General features: G+C 41.0%; 1 protein-coding gene across 8 annotated transcripts in view; it reads left to right on the forward strand.

Annotated features, from left to right (window-relative positions):
* RPS6KC1 (ribosomal protein S6 kinase C1) overlaps positions 1 to 21844 on the forward strand; it is a 93969-nt gene extending 72125 nt beyond the window's left edge. For 7 of the 8 annotated variants that reach the window (XM_075749225.1, XM_075749223.1, XM_075749220.1 and 4 more), the window contains 5 exons: positions 1689 to 3260; positions 3532 to 3621; positions 15349 to 15431; positions 15945 to 16040; positions 19196 to 21844. In XM_075749225.1, coding sequence (XP_075605340.1) covers positions 1689 to 3260; positions 3532 to 3621; positions 15349 to 15431; positions 15945 to 16040; positions 19196 to 19306 — 1952 coding nt within the window. In that variant the 3' untranslated portion in view covers positions 19307 to 21844. The remainder of the gene's footprint in view (positions 1 to 1688; positions 3261 to 3531; positions 3622 to 15348; positions 15432 to 15944; positions 16041 to 19195) is intronic. The other variant, XM_075749222.1, reaches the window with a different exon arrangement.
* Positions 21845 to 25377: the final 3533 nt, after the last annotated feature.

Raw genomic sequence — 25377 nt, forward strand, 5'->3', positions numbered from 1 at the left:
CAGAGTCAGTTGCTGTCCAGGGAGGCAGCTGGCTTTGCTGGGCTGAGGGTGACTGATGAGCCATGTCTTGCTACTGAGGCATGACACACGTGTAGGTATTTTGAATGCATCTTTGGGTAAGTGTTTAAAGTGCTTATGCAATACAGTGGTCAGTATAGCAGTTCTTGTTCCCTTCTCTATGAGCATTGCTTCCATTTGCTCCTGTTCATTTACCTGGCATCCTTTCTTATCTTCTAGAAGGTGGCAAGGGTCATTCTGACCTACTAAATCCATTTCTGGCTTATGGCAGAAACCATGTGGATTAATAGATCTAAATTGCCATTTTTACCGTTGGACTCAAGCTGTTAGAATTCTTAGTATTTTTAATATACTTAGTTTAACCACAACCAGCGAGATTCCCCACCCCCCCCCCGCCCCTTCAAAAACAAGTCTTGTCTTAGCCAGGGGGATGGAGGGCAAGAAAACTCCACATTATATTATTCAAATTCATTTTTAAAGTATCAAGGTTTTTCTGCCTTTGATAAATTATTTTTGAAATACCTGGGAATATATAAAACCTGTTCCTAGGCAATGAAAAAATACTTTCTTCTTTTGTTGTTGTTCTTAAAGGAATTTTGCCTGATATGGAGAGTGTTTAAAAATAACTATTAGAGTCTGTATTTTGGAAGAATATAAAACTCTCTTTTACCCAAATAAGTAAAAAAAGATGGAACCAAAAAAAGAAAAATCAAAACTTTGTAGATGCCCAGTGGGCTGGATACTTATTTTTTCTTCTACAAAGATTTTGTTAGAACTCCTGCATTTACCAGAATTTCTGTACTATCTTTTAAATTGAAATGTCTTGACTTTGCATTTTCCCATAAGTTATCAGAGGTGGTTTTCTAGCTTTCAGCCACACGCAAGAGATGCAATAACTTCTTGATTTGTTTTGTGCAAATTACATTTTGTAATCTGTAAGCTTTTTTGATATGTGCAGTATTTGGGAAGAGACTTCTATTTTGTATTTTTAAAATTTAACTATTGCTTTCAGAGCTGTAACTTTCTTTGAGTCTTTGATATGAAGGAACTGGTTTGCCAATGTATCTCAGAGTATCGATAAATCCTTGTGTAATGGAGTAAAAGTTCTTGAGTTCTGAAGTTAGAGGGAGAAATGCTTCCATATTTAACTTAAAAAAAATACACTGCTTCAAAGAGATTATCCTGCTAATATGAGGTAATTCCCTTCCCCTTACCAAACTTGCTAATTAGTAGTTTTTAGGCTGTCTGCCCTAATGTGGCTCATGAGCTTGGAGCTGTGATACAGAAGTATTCAGTACAGGCAGAGCTGGTGATGGGCACTAAACCATTTGATCTTCCCTAGTTTTTGCTTTCTTTTGAGACAGCAGATGGAGAGTAGTCACCACCATGCAACTTGAGACAGACTCTGAAATGAGACTTTACTGAAGTTTAAAAAAAAAAAAAAGCTTAATCTCAGATGCAACTCTTTAAATATTTATGTATTAATACAAATCTGCTTGAAAAGCAAGTTGTGGTCCCTGTAATTATTTCCTCCTGAGGTAGATGATCCAACTTGCTCTATGGGCATAAGGAGGTAGTGTATTGTGACAATGCGGGTATTTTCCTGTTTCACAATGAAACCGATTGTTTTGAGTGAAATTAAGAGATTCCCCCCCGCTCTTTTCTTGCAGGAGGAAAACTGTGGTCTTACGTCAGTAAGTTCTTAAACAGAAGTCCTGAAGAAAGCTTTGAAATTCCTGAACCCAGAACATCCAGTTCAACTAAAATTTATCTGGAGCAGCCGACACCTAGTCCTAAAGAAATCGGTAGCAGCACTGATTCCCGAGAAAGCTATGGGGAGAGCATGCTGAAGGTGGTCCCGCTGAAGAGCAGCCTAACGCCGAGCTCTCAGGATGACAGCAGCAACCAGGAAGATGGGAGTTCAAAGTGGATGGACTCAGGATCCAGCTCAGAAGAAGAGTGCACTACTAGTTATTTAACGTTATGCAATGAATATGGGCAAGAAAAAATTGATTCTGGCTCTCTAAATGAGGAACCAGTGGTTAAACTGGAGAGTGAAGGTCTAAATACCAAAGGGAGAAGTTGCTTACAGAAATGCAGTGTCATTGGCAGCGATGGCTTCACCTCTCAGATTGCATCTCAGGAACAAAAGCTTTTCATTAATGATACTGAGTCAGAAATAGCTAGCCCTACTAGGATATTGGACTCATTAACTGAATCAAAGAACAGCCCCATGGAACTCTTCAGGATAGACAGCAAAGACAGCACGAGTGAGCTCCTGGGACTTGATTTTGGAGAAAAATTGTATAACCTGAAGTCAGAACCTTTGAAGCCATTGTTTTCTGTCCCAGATCAGGACCAAAGCTTGGGTGCTCTAGAGAACAAAATGAATGTGAGAGCTCATGACACCGTAAGCAGGGGTTCAAATGACTCTGTGCCAGTTATCTCCTTTAAGGATGCTGCTGTTGATGATGTAAATAGTGTTGATGAAGGAAGGCCTGATCTCCTAATAAACTTACCTGGTATGTCTGATGAAACAGAAGAGGCAGCAGTGACAAGGCCAACAAAGTTTACAAAAACTGAGAGGGACATGTTGGAAGTAAAGTTATTAGAAACACCTGATGTCTTACAATTAAATAATTCTGCAGAGCCATGCAAAGCATTTGATCAAGAGCCAAATCATGTGGCACCAGGAGTGGGCGATCCTTCCCACGAGGAAGCAAATGGACAAAGCGGTGTCACTCAGGGAGCTCTTGGGACCCTCTTTACATCTGACCCAGAGGTAGGTAGTTCAGAAGACGGGGCTCTGTTTCAAGGGCTTGGAGCCTGCTCCTTAAACGTCGCAAGCAAAGAAGAAAGTTTATTTGTTTCCAGTCTGCTCTCAGGTGCTCAAGATGTTAGCGTGGAGGGAGACATGATAAGAGATGAAGCGGTGTTGCTGTTTTCTGATCAAACTGAAGACTTTGGGAAAGAGGAAACAGACCCGGCTTTGTTACCAGCAGCTGGAAGTAAAAAGACAGCGCCAAAGAGGGAAGACAAAATAGCAGTAGCAGGGGAGAAGGAAATACATCAAATTTTTCAGGACCTCGACGAAAGATTAGCGATAACCTCCAGGTTTTATATCCCAGAGGATTGCATTCAAAGATGGGCAGCTGAAATGGTTGTAGCCCTTGATGCTTTACATAGAGAAGGAATTGTGTGCCGCGATTTGAACCCAAACAACATCTTATTGAATGATAGAGGTCAGGAACTTTTGCAAATGCATTTCTTTTTATTCGCTGTTGCTTCCAATTAACTGAGTAGGCGTTTTATCTTGTAATTAGTATCTTCATTTCCTGTCTAGAGCTTCATTATCAGTGCAGCAAATTCACCCCCAGTAATAGCTTCTAGTACTTAATGATGCCATTATTCTTAATGATACTGTTTTTAGCTACAAAAGGAGTAATTACAGTTCACTTCTGCAGAAAATGGAAGGGAAAAATGTTTTGATTTCTCCTGTCGTTTTGTTTTTAGGACACATTCAGCTAACGTATTTTAGCAGGTGGAGGGAGGTTGAAGATTCCTGTGACAACGATGCCATAGAGAGAATGTACTGTGCCCCAGGTTAGAGCAATCACCTACAATGTTTCACTTGGAAAGTAGATGAGCAGCTTTTGCTTTCTCACGGAGCCTCTATAGTATAGAGCTCGAGATCATGTTATATCTGAATTTTCTTTTCTCTTTCCTGGATGTCTTAAAAAGCTAGAGGGCTCATGACTGCTTTATTGTTGAACTGTGGTGGTGTTGGTTAGATCATTTCCATAAAGTGTAATTGTATTGAATGTCTTGTTTAAGCAAATTTAAGGCATGTTTTGTTTTCTTGCAATTATTTGCTATGTGTGAGGACATTCTGATAACTGAAAAGAGCAAATAAGGGAAAGGGCAGAGCCTTACAAATACAAAAATTTCTACTTGCAAAGAACATGGGGGAAAAAAAACCCATAGCAGTTTGAAAAATACAACCCTAATAGGCTCCGAGATGCCTCTGACATTTTTGATGAGTTACAGTGGGCTTTGAAATAGTTTAGAGAGCTCTTTTCTTAGAACTACTTTCATCAATCATGAGGGTGATAAAATCAATATCTCTTGGGTTTTTATAGCAAGGATGGCACTTGAAACCGAGCCCTCCCTCTTTTCCCTTTTCCAATTTATTTTCTGCTAATATAGTGGTCAAATGGTAGTGACAGCTAAAAGTCAGGTGTTTTACTTATAACTTCATATTTTAAAAGTTTCATAGCTGGCTTAAAAAGCTACTTTTCGAGTTGAAATGATTACTGGGAGACTACTCAGATTTTCAGTTTTTCTTTATTCTGAATTTGGAATGCCAACGTACTCTTTCTGCTGAGCGCATGGTCTGGCTAGGCATTGCACCTTGGCATGTAGGTAGTCCTCAAGCTCAGAGTCTGCAAATGTGCTCCAAAAACTATAGCTAAAGAATAAGAGTTACCAGCAATGGAAGACAGAAGTTCTGAACTTAGAATAAACATTGGATGCCAAACTGTGACTTAGACCCTCCCAACTGAAATAAAGTAAGGAACTACTCTTTGTGAATAAAGGTGGTGGGATCTCAACAAAAATTTGAATGCCAGCCTCTTGAGATTAATAGTAAATATTTAAGTCTTTGGTGTCCAGGTGGAAGTCAAAAGGGGAATGGCAGGTGTTACAGAGAAACAAGAAATTATTTTTACCTATCAAAGCAAACTCACCACCTTCATTCTACCCTCGCCTCACTCTAATCCAAGAACAAGAAAACTGGGGAGTCCTTGCATTTGAGAATCCCGGCAATTCTTGTGGTTGTGAAATAGAAATGTGTCCTGGTTGCCAACATGCGTGACGTCATGTTAGAAAGAGGCGTTTTCCTGCCTCCCTAACCTAGCCTTGTACAAAGTGGTCCCTAGTTGAGTAGTAGCAAAGATGGAAGTGCAGCCTTTTCCCACCCTGTCACCATTAATGAGCTGTGAAAGTCAAAGCTTAATTTTTCTGTATTTTAATGAGGATCCAAAGAGAGGCTTTTTCTCCCCTCAGCCCCAACCAGCCAACTCCTGCAGTAATTAAGTGTTTAGGGAGCAGTTGAAATAATATTTAGAAGTCCCCAAATGCAAGAATAAAGTTTTCTGAACAGTCGTTATTTCCACCTCACAGCACAGGTGTGGTATCTATCCAGGCTTTTCTTGGTTAAGTTGCCCTCTCCTCTCCTCCCTCTCTGCTCTACCCCAAGCTGCAGTTTGCTTTGTGTGTCTGTAACTGGCAGCTACAAGATGAAGATTTGCAAATGCAAATATTAGATCTATGCAAGAGGGCTGAATTGATAGTGCTCTAGGATTCTTACCTTTCATATTTCTTGATCTTAATGTTACCTGTGCAAACGTACTCTTATTTTAGTGTAGCTATTTCATGCTAATTTTTGTGTAGGAGAGTAATACTTGCTATAACTTAGCAGTATAGAGTGTATTTTGGAGCCAAGTGCCATTCTGTTCTGAGCAATGATTTAATACCTGTACCTTCAACAGTGGTGTATAGCTGAGGCCAAAGCAGCTTGCTTTAGGGCTACTGCTGCTGGTAAATCTTGCTCTGGAGCTTTTGACCAATATTGAAAAAATAATCATGTTAATGGGCTTTCTTTAGGCTCCTATGTTACAGGAAAAAAACCCCCAAACCTTATTTGGATGATTGTTTTTCATTTTAAGGAGTGTACCATGTCCCTTGAACTCCTGTCTCCCCTTTGTCATGATAGCGTTGCTCTGCAAGCTGCTTCTTGGAATAAGGATTTTGAAAGGATTTTGAAATTATGCTTGTACTTCAGTTCAGTACACTAAGAGAAATTGGCAAGTTCAGATTTTTTTTAATTCTTTTTAAATTGCTTTTTTAAAACTGATCATAACTGTTTTTCACAGCTTGCTTTTTTCCTGCTGAAGGAAGGGCTGCAGTTTTGTAGAGATGAACAAGTGATCTTCCCAAAATTTCATCAGGGTCTTAGGATTTCTTATCATAATACAACAGTGACTAAATAAAGTGACTCAAAGCCAGTCTCTCTCTTTTGGTTTGAATTTTCCTGGTGTTTCCAGTATTGTGTGCTGTGTTGCCCTACCTCTGGGTACTCAGCCTTCCCTCTCCCTTTCTCTCCTAACTGAGAAGGATGCAGTGAACCTTGGCTTGTAAAATTTTGTTTCCGTGTGTTTAGCTTGGTGTTTGTTTTCTCATCAGAGTTTGGGATAGAATAGGATTTGGATGTGTAACTTCTATTACACGATTTCAACGTTTTGTTATTTAAATGCACTTGTTAAAAGGATAGAAGAAAGGAAAGATGTCTTTATCCAAACACTGTCTTTTAGGGTTTGGTGTTGGAAACTGAGAACAGATGATGAGCCTTGGGATGCAGTTCTTTATCTGCATTGATTTTTGAGGACCAAATTTGGGAGGCAGAAAACAGGAGAGGATGAATGTGAAATTTAAACAGATTGCAGGATATCTTCAATTTAAAATAGGTAGGAAATTGTATTGCAGAGTTACATGAAAGATGTAAAAAAATATATTTGAAACAATTTTATCTTTTTAATCGATAAGTTTTCAGGTGTTACTTTTTTACAGCGCAAGTTATAAAATGCTTAGCAGTGAAGTACCTGAGGACATCTTTAAATTTTAAGTTGCTTTATTGGTTGAAAGAAAACATGGAGTCTAAATTCTACAATTTATATATCAGAATCTAATTCCTGGTGGGGCTAGGGATAATAATGATTTAATGTTGAAGCTTTTCAGACCCAGGGGAGAGTAGATGTCCAACTACACGGAGCTTGCTTGCAGGATCTAGGTTTTTGTGTTTGAGGCTTTCAGTACCTCAGGTTGTAACCTTGTATTAAAGCAAAGCAAGATAGTATTGGTACAGAAACAGCGATCCGATCCTTGCCATAGCGAATAGCAAGGACTTGCTCAGCTCTTGTTATTCTGCGAAAAGCAGAGGGACAATGTGACTGCGTACATAGAAAAGAGATTATGCAGTGTGAATGTATAAACTAATAGAACAAATGCAAACATTATAAATGGAGAAGTGTCAAAAAGATGAGGGAAGAGATAGTTTAAAAAGCTGCATGCCATTCCCTGCTAGCAATATAATTAATTTTGTATGAAATAGCAATTGTCATTTTATATCGTGCATAAATTAAAAGCAAGGCTAAATCTGTTGCAAGAAGTGGCACTTCTCCACTATTGACGGCAGGTGGCATTGTACCATTAATGGATTTTGCTGTTGCACTTGCTGGCTCTAATTTGCCTAACTTCACATAAGAATTAGAGATGGAAGATGCGGTTTATTTGTAATGATTTGCATATCAAGAATTGTACTCACAAACTCAGAGTCGTGCTGTGTTATGGTGGCATTGAATTTGTTGGTGAAGCTGGATAACTCACTCCTGCATAGTTCTACTCAATTAAAAAAAAAGTTCACACTGAAGCAACTACTGTAACAACAAAGCTATCTGCAGATGCTTAAAAGTAGCGCCTCTTCTATACTTTGATTAATGGCCAAACTAAATCTTTGCTGTTCACGTATGATAAGTCGAATGTTGTTTCTCTAACCCACAAGGGAAATGATGGATTATAAATCATTCCCTATAAACTCAACACCACTTCAAGTAAAACTGTGGGGGTTTTGGCCAAGAACAACCTATTTGCTTTTAAAGAAGAAATCGAGCACTTGTAACTGAGAATTTCTGCTGTGTTAATACAGTTAAGGTGACTAATGTGAGGTTTATGTGATTTTTTTCTTTAACTTTCCTCCTCTTTATAGTAATACTGTTTTCTGAATGTTTTGAAGTGTGCTAAGCAGCTGATGTCTGAATACAAAGTTATTAGCAGATCAGATGAGAATGATTCACTTCTGTTTAAACAGCCCTTTGCTCTCCATGCCCCCTGAGGACTCTTATCACATATTTGTCCAAAAAACCCCACAAAAACTAACAAAAAATCCCTCACGTTATCCACCTGCCTGGTGGCTGATAGTATCAGCAATGTATCTCTTTATCTCTTGGTTAATGTGCCTTGGTATTCTGAAGGGGGGAAAATTCCAGTAACAGATTCAATTTACATGGACAGAAACTTGAGCAAATGCCAGCCTAGCAGGGGGGCCATTATTCTGCTCTATAAATAAGTTTAAAAAAGAAACAAACACACACACAAACCTGTGAATCAACATGTTTTGGTCTAATTGAGGGAAAAGCAAGATAGATGAATTTTGAAATGCAAATGATCACCTTCTGTTATTTAAGTATCGGTTTTGCCAACTTTGTGATTTTAAATATAAAGAGTCGTTACCTTTTAAGTGGAGTTATAATTATATTCCATTCTTGATAGTCATGATTTTAAAAATCAAATTGGTAACTTTTTTTAAGAAAAGCCCCTTCATAGTGTTCTTAATACCTGTGAGAAAGACAAAGTTGTCTACAGCCACAGCCTAGTCAGGACTGTTTTCAACTACAACAGGTTAAGTTGAGGATTTACTCATAAAGAGAAATCTTTTAGGTACTTTTTCGATCTAACCTGTGAAGCGTCATGTTGTAGAAGCGGCTTGCTGGTCTAACATCTTGTGTAAATACGATATGTGAATGAAATGTTTTATTTACAGTCTACAGGGATGTGTTCTGTCGCATCCCTGTAGTGTTATCGAAGGCCGAGTTTTCAGAACTGGGCTGCTTTTGGAGTCTTTTTTCTTTCTTGTCCAAACAATGAGTTTTCACCAGACTGTGTTTACTAAAAACTGGAGATTTGCTTGTTAAGATTTTAAAGCCAAAGGGAGCTTAGCTTCATGGAAAATATAAGTAGGAAACTGGCCATCAGTAATGCATCATATTATTCTGATGCTTTCATAAGCTGTGTGCTATAATCAAGCCTTATTTACACAAACTAGCCTTCACAGAAGCCTACACATAAATATAGGGTATATTTGGTTTTATCCAACCTGCTACTAATTGTACACAATGCAAAACCTAAGTAGAAATAAGTCTTTGTGGGTAAAGGATTTTGTTCCAAAAAAGACCAAAATGGTTCAATGTACAACCTGATTTTTGTACTCCCAAATGAAGATGTCACTTCTGCTCTTAGACAATTGAAAATACAGATGCAAAGTGCAGCTGATAACCTAAAACATATGGCCTGAAAATAAAAATTGCTGGGTTGCTATTATTAGCTTGTATACTATAATTTTTATTTACTGAATAAGGAAAAAATGGTTTGCCTCTGTTTACCAAACAGATATTTGATGCTGGAAAACCTGCATATTATTTGCGTATGTGTTTTTCAGTAAGAGTTTGCAGGCACTCATTAAATCTGCTATTCTGTATTACAGTAATTTAATTTGAGTAGATTGTTTAAGAAGCAAAATAACTGTGGTAGATTAAAGTGCCATTGACCCTGAGAGGTGTTGAGGGGTGGGCTAGTCTCACAGTTATAGCGTAAGACTGGACTTCGAGATTTTATTTCTGACTCTGTCCTAGCTTTTTGTGTGACATTAATGTTTCAGGATAATCTTAAAAAGGAAAGGAAAAAAAAAACAGGGCAGATGAGTGAGCTTTGAGCAGCAAAGGCAGAAGGGTGGGCTAGCGTGATTTGAAAAGCCCTGGCAATAGCAAACAGGACTAAACGTTAACATGAAAAATACATGGCTGGCGTGAATAGCGAGGAAGGATCTGGAGCTGCAGAAAAAGCACTGATTAGTGTGAAGCTGGAAGTAACAACTTTACAACAACCATTTGGAGTGGTATGGCTCTCCAAAGACACCTGAGTGTCCCACAGAAAAAAATCGCAACTGCCTGCTCCCAAAACAGCAAGATGTCATGAACCCAGAATAGGTAATTGAAAGCATAGGTTTGGGAAGAGAATCAGGTATTTTCTGAAAATAATCTGATGTGGTTTGGGACTCAGGCTTGTTTTAAGTACACTACATGTTTCAGGTGAAGTACGTGTTCTTGTGGTTTTTCAAGCCTCTGGAACTAGAGTAAGCAGTAAGATGTACTGAAGCTGTTGATTTGTAAAAAGTCTGGTATTTTAGTCTGGCTGACATAAAAGCCAGTTAATTACTCTGGAAGAAACTGTAATTTACCTGTGTGGCGTGGTTGGGTGGTTTTTTTCTTTTTTTTTTAATTACTGTTATTATTACAGATGGGGCTAAAACTTGAAGATAGTATAGAAGATGCCTTTTGAAAATAAATGGAGCTAGCTGAAAGATTAATTTCTGTTTGCTTTGTTTTGATAACAGAGCAGTAAAAAGTCTGTCTCTTTTGTTACCTGATTATTTTAGAGGAAGCTTTAATTCTATCTTGGGCTGCTAAAAGGAAGAAAGAACACAGTTCCCTCTATTAATTTTTTTTTTTCTTTTAATGACACGAGGAAATTTCTTCCAAAGAGGAACATAGATGCTTATGTTTTTGAATACCTTTAAGATGAAACTTCCTATTTTCATACTCCATTTGATCTTAGCAGATGTTCATTGGACTTGCCTCACTACTTTATTGTTTAAAGACCATGATAAACCTTTTATATTTAACTATAGATGGTTCAATACTGTGTTTTATAAATTGCTAAAGCATTTTAGGCAAAGCATTATGGTCAGATTGCTTGTGTGATGTGTTATTTAGTAACTGTATCTTATGATATCTTGGCTGACTGAGCCTACCTAGACTAAATTAGCTTGGACTCATTTTACTTGGTTCTCTGCAAATGCTTCTTTACATATATAGATATTAAAATATGATAAAATAGTAAGCTTTTAAAATTAACTGAGTGTAAGGTAAATAGAATTTCCGAAGCGACTCTAATGGTTTTTCGTGCAATACTGTTTATCTTAATGGCCACAGAAGGGGAAAACATTGTGTCTGATGTTTTCAGGATGTTGGACAAGTCCATTTCCTCCTGAACGGTTTCAGACACCTGATGGTAGTTCAGATGGGTCTCCTTGTTTTCTTACGAGTGCAGAAACGATACTTGAAAGTATGCTGTTTCTGCTTGAAACACGGGGTAAGGGAAAGGGCCATCTCAGGCTTTGAAATTCTTATCAATCCACCAAGAGTCAAATGGTTCCCTTCTTAATTCCTGGAAAACCACCTCCATGCAAAGCTGTTCCGGACTCTTAGGTGTTTGGAGAAGCAGTACTTCACCTAGAGCCTATTTTCTTGTGAGCTGACTTCAGAGGCATTTTTTTTTTTTTTGATGTTACAGTTTATCCCACAAAGTTTTTGACTGAGTTTTTGTTATTGGTGATTCACAAGCCATCTGGCCTGAGTTGCACAGTGAATGTCTAAGCCCACCTTTAAGCCTGGCTTCTTTTAAGTTAACTCTTGTTTGTGTGTGCTGGTCAGGAGGCCTTACTGTCAGCCCTGGAGGAAGCTGTGTTTGGGAGAAAATGTTTGAGGTGTGATAGTAAAAGCCATTGAAATCTTACAGCATGAAGGGTATATTTCAGGTATATTTCTGCCACAGAAAGAATGATAAAATGAGCTCTTGGTGTTCAAGAGAGGTGAAGTTCTGCTTTTTTTACTTTAGAACTGGCACTTCCATTTAAAAATACAGAGCCTTGTCAGCTACGTATCCCTTATCAGGAAGTAAGGTATTAACTGCGTATAATGCAAATATTGAGATAAGTATGGAAACCATAAAGAAATGGCCTTTCAGTTGAGACCAGCTGCTCTGGAAGGAGGACGGTGCTGGGTAGCGAAGGTGTTTGCCTGTACCATCTGTCTCTGTCTGGACCTGATAGCATTTTACAAATCTTCTTCCCTTCAGTTACCCCAATGGCTGCTGTTGAAATTGCTTCTGTGCAGGAATTTAGCATTGCTGTTGACATGTGCTACTTGGTGCTAGATGTCATATGGGCATGCATCGGGAAGGGAGAAAGAAGAAAGCTCTCCCTTTTAATGAAGTTGCAGTGAAGTTGGAAGAGCTACTTTTTTTTTTTTTTCATCCTACTTTTTTATTTCTCCTATTTAAAAGGATTTTGTAATTGAGAATGCTAGGAATATTTTTTTCTGCAAATTTTGTACTGCTAGTCCTAGAAACACCAACACTGTGCACACATGTGTGCACATTTGTGTTTGTACAAATGTGGATAAAGTCCTTGATTTCAAGGTTCATGAAGTAAAGAATTGGCACAAATATCCCCATGTTATTCACTTAAGCTTATGGGTCGCTACCATTTATTGTCTAAATTACTTTGCTGACGGATTGAGATGAAAATGTTTTCTTAGTGAAGGCAGATATTGTAGTTCAGATTTATTGCAATATTAAAGCTTTAAAAAAAGCATATGCTCTGTGTGGTATATTACATTAGCTAGCTACTCTGTATCACTTGAAAGCACTTCATAATCTATAGTTTCTGAATTTTCCCATGATGCGTAGTCAAGATAAAATGCAGTAATATTGATGTGATATCCTGAACCTATTATGATCAGCGTATAGCATCAGAAGTAATGTGACCTGTTTGAAGTAAGGGAATGTAAACAGCACATGTTTATTTGTAGTATTCACAATGTGGGGTTTTTTCTTTTTTTTAGGGAAACATGTATTTTAATCTGAAGTAAGGAAACTTTGGGACCTAGGGAAAGCAGCAGGAAAGCAGACATTGGGTAATAAGAGAAAAGTTGAGCTAAAATTTAGGCTTTCTAAAAAAGGATATTCAGATGCAGTTTCTGCTGTGTGCATGAGAACCCAGCCAGAACCCTTCAGCCCAGGGACAAATGTGTATTACGTGACTGTTTTCAATTTATCCTGCTTGTGTCATTTTGGTCACAGTCAAAAGTGGATGGAAGAGGTCAGTGCTGCTCTCAAGAGATCTGCAAAGACGTTTGTTTTGACTTGGCATATATTGAAAGTTCTTACAGTTGAAAAGATGAGCTTGGATTTTGGAGAAGTGGACTCTAGGTTACTAGAGACAGACTTACTGTGTCCATTTTCTTCACCAGTGACATAAGTGAGGTTACATCAACTTTCTGTAATGAACAGTGTGTGATTCTGTGAAAGAAGGCGGTGTAACTTTGATGCTTCAAAGAACTGGATTGGCACCTGTGATTGCCAACATAAAAGGAAATAATACCACAAGTCAGAAATTATTTTTTTGTAATATTTCTTTTCGCTGTGCTCAGAATGAGGTTTTTTTCACCTTTAGAATATTTTTTTGTATTGGGCTGTAACTGAAGACACCCATCCCCACTGAATGTCTTTGGGGAAGAATGGATTATCACCTTTTGTGGCATTATTCTAAAATTTAAGATGTGTCAATATGGGAAGTTAATGGTAGTATAGGAACGGAGAATGTAGTAGTCAATCTTAACTGACTCTTGGTTTTACTGTCCTTTTTCTGGAATAAGTGTGGAAACTAATTTAAAAATAAAAATCTTCACTTGTTTGGAAGAAAGCTCTCAATCTAGAATATCCACAGGATTAAAGCAACACAGGAAAGAAAACTCTGCTCTAAAGAAGCCTAAAGTGTTTGGTTTTAGATTTTACTTTCCATTCATGTTACCTTGATTTTGACTGTACATTATTGAAACATACAGCACTAGGAAATCACAATCAGACTGGAAAGGCATTTCCATTCAGTAGGTTTCTCTGAGAGATGCTATGAAAACCTTTTGCCAGCTGGTTCATGTGAAAAGGCCCAAGTTTGCTTTTTTTGTTTTTCTTTTTTTAAAGGACGGTTACCTAGAAGGTCTGCCTTTCTGAAGGGATGTAAAATTAAATTGCAAGAACGGATTTTGATTTTTACACAAATTCTCTCAATTTACCATAATTTCAACTTCATCTGGATGCTTGCCTGGGATCTTAAAACATTTTAAAAATGCATGTAATTATGCTGATACAGTTCCTCATGTGACTGCCATTATATCTTTGTAAAAGGTTCTCGATACTTATAGAAGTATTAATCTGTGAGGAATGGAATAAATTCTAATGTGTGGCACCCTTATAGTGATGTATTGGGCATTCAAACACCATTAACTGTAATAAACTTTTCAATGTGAGGGATGTCCTACCTAAAGAAACAATGTCTCAGCCATCCTTCCTTGTTGCTCTTGCAACAGCAACCTCAGCCTAGTCCTAGAAGGTGCTGAGCATCTTCCAGCTTGGGTGGCAGCTGCCCGGGGCGGGCAGCCCTCTGTGCATCCCTGTGCTCAGTGTGTGTGTATCTCTGCATCTGGGGAGGTCTGGGGCTACTGCCTTCCTTTCCCTGACCCTGGGGTGTGACTCATCGGTAGTTCTCCTTGGCCATGCTCATGCTAAGCTCCATAAAATGATGAGCAGGATTTTTCGAACGTGCCACAATGCTCTTCACAGCAACGACTATGTGACTATATGCTAATTCTTGTCCTCTGCTGGGAAGCTGGTGTGGCTTTTGCCACCAAAGCTATTTTAGTGCAGCTTCTGCATTTTTTTGACAGTCAAAATGAAGATTTAATCTTCATTGCAATCTGTTTTTCTGCCTGTTTTAGAGCAGACAGCGTGGTGTATTTGTATTTAATAATTTTTGTAGCTTAAAGCCTGAGTCAGTGAAGGCCAAATTTTCTGCAAGCATCATGCTGTCGAACACGCGAACGTGTGTGGCAAGGGACTCCATTATTCCCATCTCGCCTCTCCACTGTCTCTTCTGCATGGACAGCAATAAGAGAGTGTTGGGTGCTGGCTGGATGCTAGGGAAAACGACTTTTTGTACCTAGGTAGCTAAGGTAAATTTTGGCTGAGCTGAAGCAATACACAGTTGCCAGCTGTGGTTAGGCTATGTGAAGTAGATTTAGTATCTCTGGTTCCCAACAGACAAGAGAGACTGTTGTGAAAATAGCCTGGTGGTCCCAGTAAAGGGTGCGGGTTAGCCAGGAGATGAATCCTGCCCTCTAAGACAAAATTAAGGCATGCAGTAGAGTGTTACAACCTCCCTTGTGCTGCTTTTATGGTGCTGCTCTGGTCAGTCTAGCTCTTCTGACCAGCGTAAATTCTCTAAATACGTTTTGCTTTGCTGTCTGTCACTGTCCAGTTTTAGTCTAGTATAGAAGAATCCTAACTGTAATGCCTACAAGTCTTGAAATTGCCTATGTATGCATGGAAAAGGCAAATTATGCATGAAATGTATAGCGTTGCTGTGTTTGAACAATGCAATCTGTAGGTGGCTAAAGGGCTAACTGAATTGCAGGCATAATGAAAGCTCGGTGGTATTTAGTAGATGTTCTGTCAGCATTAAACAGTCACCTTGTAAATATATGTTAATTTTGAAGGTGTAACTGACCTTTTTAATATTAATTGAAATGTCTCATGTTTTAGAGGTTGGTGCTATCCTAGAAGAGACAGAAGCCTGTGACTGGTGGAGCCTGGGTGCCATTCTTTTTGAACTCCTCACCGGGAAGGTAGGGCTGGGGGCAAGTTACTCGATGCAACTGACCTCGTGACAAGTAGTTTCTCACAAGTGGTGTGCCCAGTTGTGATTTCCTTGCTTGTCTTTCTCAGATGCGCTTTGCTGACTTTGCTTGGTCTGCATGGGACCAGAGAAACCAAACATGCTCAAGCTTCAGCATAACAGCTTGATAAAACTGTATCAAACTCAGGACTGAGAGAGTAACCAAAACTCATGTTGCTTTCTTAACCACAGTGAAATCAAAGTTCTCTAACATTCCTTCTGTACATTTACAAAATTTTTGCCCTAATAGTTTTAGTATTATTTCCTGGGACAGTGTAGAAGCCATATGTTACTGTTATACATTAATTTGGTATTTTGAGACATACTAGGAAGCACTGAAATTTTAGCTGTGTGTGTTAATTTGCACGTATACTAGGAGAAAATCCAACACTACAATTTTTTAAGTAATAAATGTATCTGCCTGCTTTGATTTTTTGTTTTGTTTGTTTTTCTTCTTCTCCAGACTCTGGTTGAGTGCCATCCATCAGGAATAAACACTCATACTTCTTTGAGTATACCAGACCATGTATCAAAGGAGGCCAGATCACTGATTCAGCAGGTAATTAAGGGGAAAATTTGTTTTCTGTAGGTGCACATGTAGGCTGGACAAATACATGTCTACCTAAGTTGTTCTGGTGAAGTAAATGTGAAAACAGAAAGCTGCTGATAGCAGCGTGGATGGGTGTTTTGTCAGCACTGATGAATTTTGCCCAACTGTCTTGTTGCGTCTGGAGACTTTGACTTCTGCTGCCAGGTGTGTCTGTAGAAAAGCAGAGTGCTTTGCCATTTCTTCAAAGAACAAGTGCTGAGGGCTTTGGAAACATCTGCTGGTGATGCATGGTCATTTAGGAATTCTGCCCTAAATGTTCATGGAAAAATTTGTAATTAATCAAATTAAACTCAAAAATGTTGATGCCAGTTCAGCAAGGTAGCTCTAACTACTATGAAACCTGTAACACACTGATTAGGAGTTATGACCGAGTTATGGCTAAAAATCTGTAGCTGTCCTCCAGGAAACTTTCTGGATGCCCTTTGTTAGGAAAAGCACTTTAAATTGTGAATGCAATGACTTTTGTAATAAGAAGATAACTGGTAGGTTGGACAAAAGGCAGAGTAGAAAACCTTAAAATATAGACAACCTTCCAGACTGGTACACCATTCAAACTAATGGGAATAGTATTGACTGCTGGTTTTAGTTTACTCTTAGGTTTAGGTAGTCATGATTGAGAGAATAAACTTTTAGTACAGGGCCTTGAATTTCAGGTAATGCTGTCTTCCTTCTAGTTAATTTTGACCTGAGGAAAGTGGAGCCTGGATCTGACCTATTCCACTTGAGTAGAGTAAGTGATATATGTGAACTGTGTTGTTCAGCTTTGAAGAGTATCTTGCTAGTGGATGCATAGATAATGACATCACTTAGATGTAGATTTGAACAAAGCAGAGTGGAGAAAATAGTTCTTGAAGAAAATGAAGGAAGGAGATTTTGAAAATTCAGTGAGTCAAAAGACCCAGTGACAGATGGATTTCTGTGCCATTACTGTGAAATGAATAATGGGGATGGAACTAGACTTTTGAACCTTCTGTTTTGACTAGGTGACATGAAGTCACCGGAGGTGGAAGCATGTGCCTGTGTCTTTCTGGCAAAGGTAGAAAGAGAAGCAACTAAAGAAAACCCCTGTTTTTGAATAATCTGCATTTATATTGTTAGATGGTAGCAAATTGTTACCCTCACCCACAGGTGCTACAGGACTCAAAATGGCTAAGGGAAAGCAAAACCACACTTGATGGAGGGAATTCCTCCCATTAAGACCAGAAGTGGAGACAAATGAAGTTGTACAGTCTACCTCTCCCTGCCAGTGTAGGATTGTTCTTCGCTGCAGACTAATGTATTGCCTAGTTCAAACATGCCAAAGAGTAGCTCTTTTGCCACTTGTGGTTTAAGTGTCAAATATATCTCTGCCACTCGCAGATATATTACAAGGCCATATCTGTTCTGAGAACAGTCACCCTGGTGCCTGTTAGGTTAAGCCTTCTAGTGTAGGGTAGTGACTTATCTGGTGGAGGTTTGGCTATATGAGCTAGTAAATCACATTTTTGTTGTGTGACTATCCAAGGAAGCTGCCATTCATTGTTGAGGAAACCTTGTCAGGAAAAGGAAGAAAGCTCTCTTGGCATGGATAGCAATTTGTCATTGCGACTTTCCTTCCCCCCCACTGCCAAGGGTAAGCAGGTCAAAGCATCACAGAATAACTCTCCGGGATCAGTGTTCAGCTATACAGAAAACTGTGTCAGATGTTGTCTCCTGCTGTGGCTTCCAGTGCAGGTGACTTCATGGTAAACACCTTTGTTTAGCCACCTTCTAAGAAAACAGAGATCTGTTTATTCCTGGTGAAAGACAAAGTTGTTATTTTTATGTTGATTTGGTATTTCGCACACAGTACTTTTTTTCAGGCACCTCCAGGCTTTACTACCAACAAAACATGCAACATGACTTTTCAGTAGGTACCTATTGCAGTTTGTGTTGCATCAGCTTTCTAAGATTAAAGTTCTTCTGGAAGGACAAACGCCAGAAAAATAAGTGTCCATGTTTACTTTCCCCCTGCTGGTGCTGGTTATATTTCAGCAGAAGGCAGAGAGACCTGGGCTGCATCTGTTTCTGCTGCCTACTGGAAGATATCAGAGCAGCACTATTCACTGTCACCGAGCTACCTTTACTATGTGACATTATGACTGCAAATAGCAGAGCCATCTTAAAATGTGTAAATTCCTATGTTTATGGATGTAGACTCACTTAGATGTTGAGTGCATTAAGATATGAATACACATTGTTCCAAGTGACAACTGGGAGAAGTTATCCTATTAGCTCTTGCAGAAAAAGCAAGAAAGAAATCATGCCTTTGTACTCGCTGTAATTGAATAGAGTATAAACAGTTCTCTAAAACTGCAAAATATTTTTGTGTGTCTTTATTAGTCTCTTTGGAGTATTACCTTTGCATTCCCTTTTATATGGATTGGTATCTTTAAACAGATGTAAATATTGTGATTTCCTTTTCACATGAATTTAGCATGTGATGTACAACTAAAAGGCAAACGAGGTGCTGAATTTTAGGAAATTTCCATGAAGCCATTACACTGTTTTGTTTCTTTCACTGGGGTTTTGATTTTTCAGTTATAGTCCATTTGTAGGACTCTTTAAAATTTTTTTTTAAAATTTTAAATTTTTTTTTAGGAAACAGAGAAATGTCTGTAATATCCGGGTATTTTAGGACCAACTCACAATTTATGAAATGGAAAGTTACAGACCACTGTCCCTGATGCAGCCGTAATGCAGTGGTGTGAGCAAAGGTTAACATGAAGCAAATGCAGTGTCCAGAGTTCTACTGAAGCAGGCTCTGGCTGCTGCTCGCTCGCTCTCTTTTTTTTTTAAATGAGGTTACACTTAAAATGAAGTCCCAATGTGCAGTGCTTCAGGGAATTGCATGCTGTGATCAGTAGTCTCTGAAGATTGTAACACTGAGACTCAAGGAAAGGAGAGTCTTCTTCCATGTACTGGATTTTAGGAATTTCAAGTATGCTTTCACACTCTTAAAAGTAATTCATAGAGCAGGAAAACGGTAGGATGTCCCTTACCTTAGACCTTTCTGGAACTTTTAAGCAGTTGTTTTTGTTCTTACTCACTGAATCACATATATTTTTTTTTCTTTTTATATCAAGCTTTTGCAGTTTAATCCTGCGGAGCGTCTTGGTGCTGGCGGTGCTGGTGTTGAAGACATCAAGTCTCATCCATTTTTTGCCCTTATAGAATGGGCAGATCTGCTGAGATGAGATGCATGCTCTCTGAACAAACTCAGGTCAAGTGGACAAGTTTTTCTGCACAGAAGTACCCTGACTTGCTGCTTTTGGGTGTCCCAAACCGTTTGGATGTGATGGCTAAATGACGCTGGAGCGATCGGGCCAAAACTGAACACTTTTAACAGGAATCACTGGTTGTACAGGGTGCTAGCTTATTTTTACGGCAACTGGTTGCTTCGTCTGTGTAAGTCTTTTCACCAAAGGATGGTTTGTGATGAAACTCCTGGGCAGCATGTTCAGCACTGTCGACTACATAGAAACAGGAATGCGCTCCTGATGCTTTGTCTGGTGATGGAAGTATCTATAGTCCGTGCCAGTTGCAAGTATCTTTTATAGTGTCAATAGACCATTTCCCTATGCTAAGTGCAGCTCTGGGGGGGCAGGGTGAAGAAGGAGCAAATAATTTATTAATGGTATATGCTGAATAAAATACTAAAAGGCTTTATGCAAAAGTTGACACGTTAAAAATAATATATCCATTAAAAATTAAGAAAGCTGTTGCATAATACTGTGGAATGTGTCTTGAAAATGGCATATCATTTCCCACTGGGGAAAGAGCATATAAAAGGCAAATAATACTGTCAAATGTTGTACTTTGTTGGCTGGCAATGTCTGTTTAAAACTCTTGACTCTGTTGTATGTGATGAGCTACATGTTAAAGTCACTACACAAAGGGAAATCTTCTTTTCCTCAGCTGGATGAACACTGCTTTAGCACTCTAATAAGGAGCAAGAAAACATAAGGCTAAATAAATCTATAGATTAAAAAAGGAAAACCCCTTTTCTCATCACTGCAGCCACCACTTCATCACTTAATGAACTTTACTTCCTCTAAGTGTCCTACTTTTAGCTGCTACTTCAGGAAAAACCCTTTCTGCTCATGCTGTTCTGCTTGAGGAAGCTTCTGAACTCTCCTGTTTGTTTGTTAATAGTCTTAATAAATCAAAGAAAGCCTTCACCCACTCCACTGCTCGAACAGGAAGAAGCCTGGGATTTGCTCATGCCAAATGACTAAGTGACATCTCTGAGCAAACCCTAGTGGGTAAGACTTGGGTGTGGGCCAATTAGCTGACCTGTTTGTTTGTTAGAAAGGCCTGGGGAATGGGAGAAGAATATGAGATGTGCAGAATATTCTGCTGTGTGCTGCGGTTGCTGCTAAGCAGCCATGCTTGTATCGGTTCCTGACGTACAAATGCTGTATGCTGCGACGCTTGTACAGATATGGATCTGTGGGTTTTTTCCTAAATGTTCCCTTTGCTCTCACTCTTTTTTTTTTTTTTCTTTTTCCTTTTTCTTCTTCTCCCCAGCTTTATCCGGAGAACAAAGGGCAAATTCCTTTGGGAAAGTGAGGTGACAGCAATGATTATTGAATTTACAACTCAAAAAAAAAAAAAAAAAAAAAGAAAAGTATCCCTCTGTTTGTATTTTATGGGCACTCCCAAAAGTGCATCTGCACAGTCTCCATCTGTTAGACACCAGGTTGGTGTATTCAAATAAAGTGGAAAAGGAAAATGCTTCACTTAAACAAAGGAAATCTGGAAACTTTTTTTTTCCTTTTTAAATTATTCCACTCCCCTCTTTTTTCTTTCTTCCCTTTCTTGTGATCACCAGGCCAGCAGAGGGGCTGTAACAACACTGCAGGTTGTAACCAGGTCACTAGTATCACTGCCTACGGACTGCTGTCCAAGATTACATCACTCTCAGAAACTGTGTATCAACCTACCACCCTTTGGCTTCATAACAGGAACTCCCTCAGGTGAGCCACAGGAATGACTTCCTGCGCCGAGCGGGTCGGAAATCTCTAATGCGGAGACCAAGCTGATCCAGAGCTTCCTTCCAGCACTGCCCTGGCTGTGACTTTGGAGAGGGCTCGTTGCTCAAGGGAAGCCTCCCTTCCCTCGTCCACCTCACTCCATCCCTGGGGCTCTCTAGCCTGGCCACCAGATAATGTTGTTGCCCATGTTGATCCCTCTTGTTGCATTTGCCTGGTGATAACTGTAAAAAAAAAAAAAAAAAAAAAAAAATTTCCATGTTACTTTTAAATGCTCTCTTGTTCAGGTTGTGCCCGTGTGCCAGTTGCAACGAAAGGCAGGATAAAATAGCACAGGAGCACAAGCTGGTTTCTGTGAGCAGCAGAAGGAAAACACTGTTCTAGCAGAAACCAGAAAACCAGATGACCAGTCACTCTCACTGCAAAGCATTTGGTTTAGTTAATGACACAGAAATATTTCTTTTTCAAGTATGTTAGTAGTGACGAAATCTAGATCAGGAGACTAGAAGGAATGAGGCACTTGGCAAGACGGCTCACCAGAAATGAGCCTTCGAGATGCTACAGGTTTTCGTAACCTTACCGCTGACTCAGATAATGGTTTTGCTAAAGGAAGCACAGTCTGGAGTGAATTGCACAAAAAAATCCTGCTTCTATCTTTTTTTTTTTTTTGCCTTTAACATGTATTATGTTGTATCAGTGTTTACATGTATTCCTTTAATAAACAAAACCTTTCAAGCCTAATTCAGACCTTGAGTTTCTGAGCTTTACATTTAGTTCTTGAAGACAATCCTTCCTACCTAATCAATGCTTTTTGTCCTTGACTTTTATGTCTTGAAATGTTATAGATACTTTCTTTTTGGTGCCTCTTATAAAGCCCTGAGGTGCCCATCTCTAATTGCTGACTGTGAAGGAGTGCAAAGTCCATGCTACCTTCCTTCTGTTACACCTAATGGCTGATAGCAAAACAAATCAGTGCCATTTTGTTCACAGGAATTAGTGAGACTCTATATAAAACACAGTAAAATAAACTTGTGGATTTTCCTATTCTCCTGTGGGTGTTCAGGTAAGGTAAATAACACGCTTGGGACATCTCAAAGTGGTAATTCATTGCACCCTGTTGAACCACTCTGTAATGTTTTTTGTGTCCTACTAAGAAAAACCGGGAGACAAAATGTTTGAAGGCTTGTACTGGGTAGAATTTCTATGAGGTGAGCCAGGGCTCCTGCCCAGATCTATGGAAGAAATTGCATCTCATGAAATACAAGGGGCGTAACTTTGTTCGCTTTTAACGGCTGTATTCACAGCTTCTCTGCTTGTAGCACAGCTCCTCTTTCTCCTGTGAAAATCACCTCTCAGACAGCAGTTACTGTCACGCTGACTCTCCGCGCACCTTTGGGATGCTGAGTCGGCAGGGTTACCTGCGCTGGAACATCCACCCGGCTCCTCTCTCCAGTGCTAAACCTGTTCCTTGGTGCGTCCCTGCAGCGAAGGGCAGGGGGATGAAGAAGGCTGGGGAGGTCAGCCTTCTCTAAATGAAGCACTCAGCATAACAAGGTACAGGGAAGTGTGAAGTAAACCGCTATGGGATTTTTTTTTTTTTGAGTGCAGTGTCATTTGTTTTCTCAAGGACATTGAGTAGGAAGCTGGAGAAACAGAAACTTCCTCTCTGATGAGATTTATGGTAGGGATTTTAGCAATAAAGTGAAAAGATATATTTGTTGATTTCTTCAGGTTTGTGCTTTCTGCGTAGGCTTTGCTGCTGGGCCCCGTGCTCTGCGTGAGGGGTCCTTTACCTGGGCCCCTGTGCGTGGCGGTGAGTCAGCCCACGGCCTGGGCTGTGCGTGGCTAGCACCCCAAAGCCCTCCTCTACTCAGCAGTGCCTGCGGCTGAAGAGCACCTCTCGCAGCTGCCCCGCAGCTCTCTGTGTCTCCTGAGCCCCACGTAGCTTTCAAATCGGAGCCTCGCAGCCTTAGGCCTTCTCGCAGGGCCTAAGAAGTTGCACAGGCAGGATTTCTTTGTCTCTCTGCAGCAGCGGCCTGTTAAATGCTGCCCCTTCTCTCGCCTCAGCAGCTTGTTACCTCAGGACTGCCTGTCCTCGCTGTGTGGCCTCCTCGGGGTGCAGTGGGAGATGCCGCAGGAGAGGCCCTCTGTGTGACCAATGCTTCTTGTTGCCTTCCATCATGCTTCTGCCTAGCAGCCTCCTGTGCGGTGTGGTGGACTGCACCTCCCTCCATGCAGCGGTACGTGGCACCATGTATGTTAGCAGTCATTTAGTACGTACCCACCAACAAACGGCAGGCTGGGGTGTAGCAAGGACCAGAGCAGGCCTGGGGCTTTGGCTACCCCGTGCGCGTAAGGACTTTCTGTATGATTTCACCTCCGGGGCTGGACCCTGCGAGGGTGTCGCACCATGGTGCTGCGGGAGGACAAGCGCCTCGGCAAGATCACAAGGCTGGGGTGCAGCTCCTGCTTGTGTGAATGCATGTGGGGGCGAGAGGGCAAGATGGGGGAGTGAGGGACTTGGCTGAACAGCAGCGGGGACGCTGGCAGCCGCAGCGGGGGTAATGGGGTGTGCGTGAGGGGCTGAGGCAGCCCCTGGGACAGGGTGCCTTGTGCGGCTCCAGGTGCAGTTTGGGAAGAGGTGGCAGAGCCAGGTCCCAGAAGGGGAACAGAACTTGCTTAAAAGGTGCCGAGCAGCTGCTGCTGGCAGCAGTGGTTTAGACTGGCAGCACGTGGTCATCTCCTGTGCCACGGGGCTGGTGAAGGGCTGGCTGCTACCTCAGCCATCTGCAGGAGCAGAGCCAGGGAGCCCTGGCCCAAAGTTGAGGTGTCCTCAAGAAAATCCCAACTTCTGGGTGGCAAAGCGGTGGAAGCAGTCCCATCTCCTGGTAGTGCCATGCAGTGAAATCTCCTGTGCCCCCTGCTTCCAGGCAGAGGAGGCTAATCAGGGCATAGCAGAGAGGATGCTCCAGATTCCCGGCAGCGGGTGACAGCTTAATGCGCTGCCCCAACAGGACTTCACTGCCTCTTGGCAGGCCAGAGGCTCTCCATCTCCAAAGGCAGCTCTGCCTCCATCTTCTTGGCCCAGAGACCCATCAGGAGGGATTAGAGCTGCTGCTGGAGGGCTGCAGTGGCACTGTGATGGGCAGGAGGGCTGGGGAATCATGCAATGCCGGGCAGTGGGGAATTAGCATCCTCTTGGGAAGGCTGCAGGCACTCGCCTTGATGCTTCACTGCTGAGATCCTAAGGTTGGCAAGTTTGGGAAAAGTCCTTCTGGTGTCAATAAGCTAGACAAGCCAATTGGCAAGTGGTGGAGCTGGATAAAGACGGGCCAGCCAGTGAAAGAGCAGATGTTGCGGGGGTCAGCGGTCCTCCTCGGCAAAGCCTTGCTAACCTCATTTTGCTTTGCCTTGGAGACAGAGCTGTTTTGCCTCAGTACAACCTCACCTCTACCAGTTTCTCCCATCCCCTTCCATGAGCTGAGCCATTTATCACCAGGGTATTTTCTAAGTTTGCCCCACTGTCTCCATCCATTTCCTGTGTTACATCCTTCAGCCCCAGTCACAGATTTTCTTGCCCTTTCTGTGCCTTTGGTTCTGAAATGTTGCCCCAAAATACTGGGACCCAGGAGTGGATGATTAGATGCAGCTGTTATCCCCACGCACCGATAAAAACAAAGAGAGGATTACTCCCACAAAATGAAAGCACGGGGGTTGTAAAAGTGTTAGGAAATTGCTTGCCCCAGCAGCATGTGAGTAACGAGAGTTTTATGGTACCTCGCGCAGTGGTGGGATAACGAGGAAGGAGCCTCCATGAGAGAGGCCGGTGCTGCGCCATGATTTAGAGCACGGCGCTGGCTAGCTCCGCTCCGCTTACTGTCTTGCTTGTGCACTGTGGTCTGACATTTGCCGGCTCATAATCTTCCTTTATAAGCTAGTCACGGAGAAGAGCTACTTCAACAGCGTGGACCATGAGCCAAGTGGCATGTATCTTTTCTCCAGATTTTAAAATTTTTCTTTACATCTTTCCCACTACTCTGCCTCCTTGGGCTCCTTCCTTTCCAGCCTCGCACCTGTTTTGACCTCTGAGAAGTCTCCCATGACCAGCCCCTGGTCTCTCACGGTGTCCTGCCAGGCCCAGCAAAGCCGAGACCCAGTAAGGGGAAGCGAGAGGTGAGTTCCCGTGAGAAGGACCTCAGCTGCTCTGGCTCCTTGCAGGCACCTCGGCAGGTGCTCTGTGATGCTGCAGAGTCCTGAGCTAGTTGGCTTTCTAG

This window comes from Balearica regulorum, chromosome 3 (assembly GCF_011004875.1).
Source record: "Balearica regulorum gibbericeps isolate bBalReg1 chromosome 3, bBalReg1.pri, whole genome shotgun sequence".
NCBI classification, from domain to species: Eukaryota; Metazoa; Chordata; class Aves; order Gruiformes; family Gruidae; genus Balearica; species Balearica regulorum.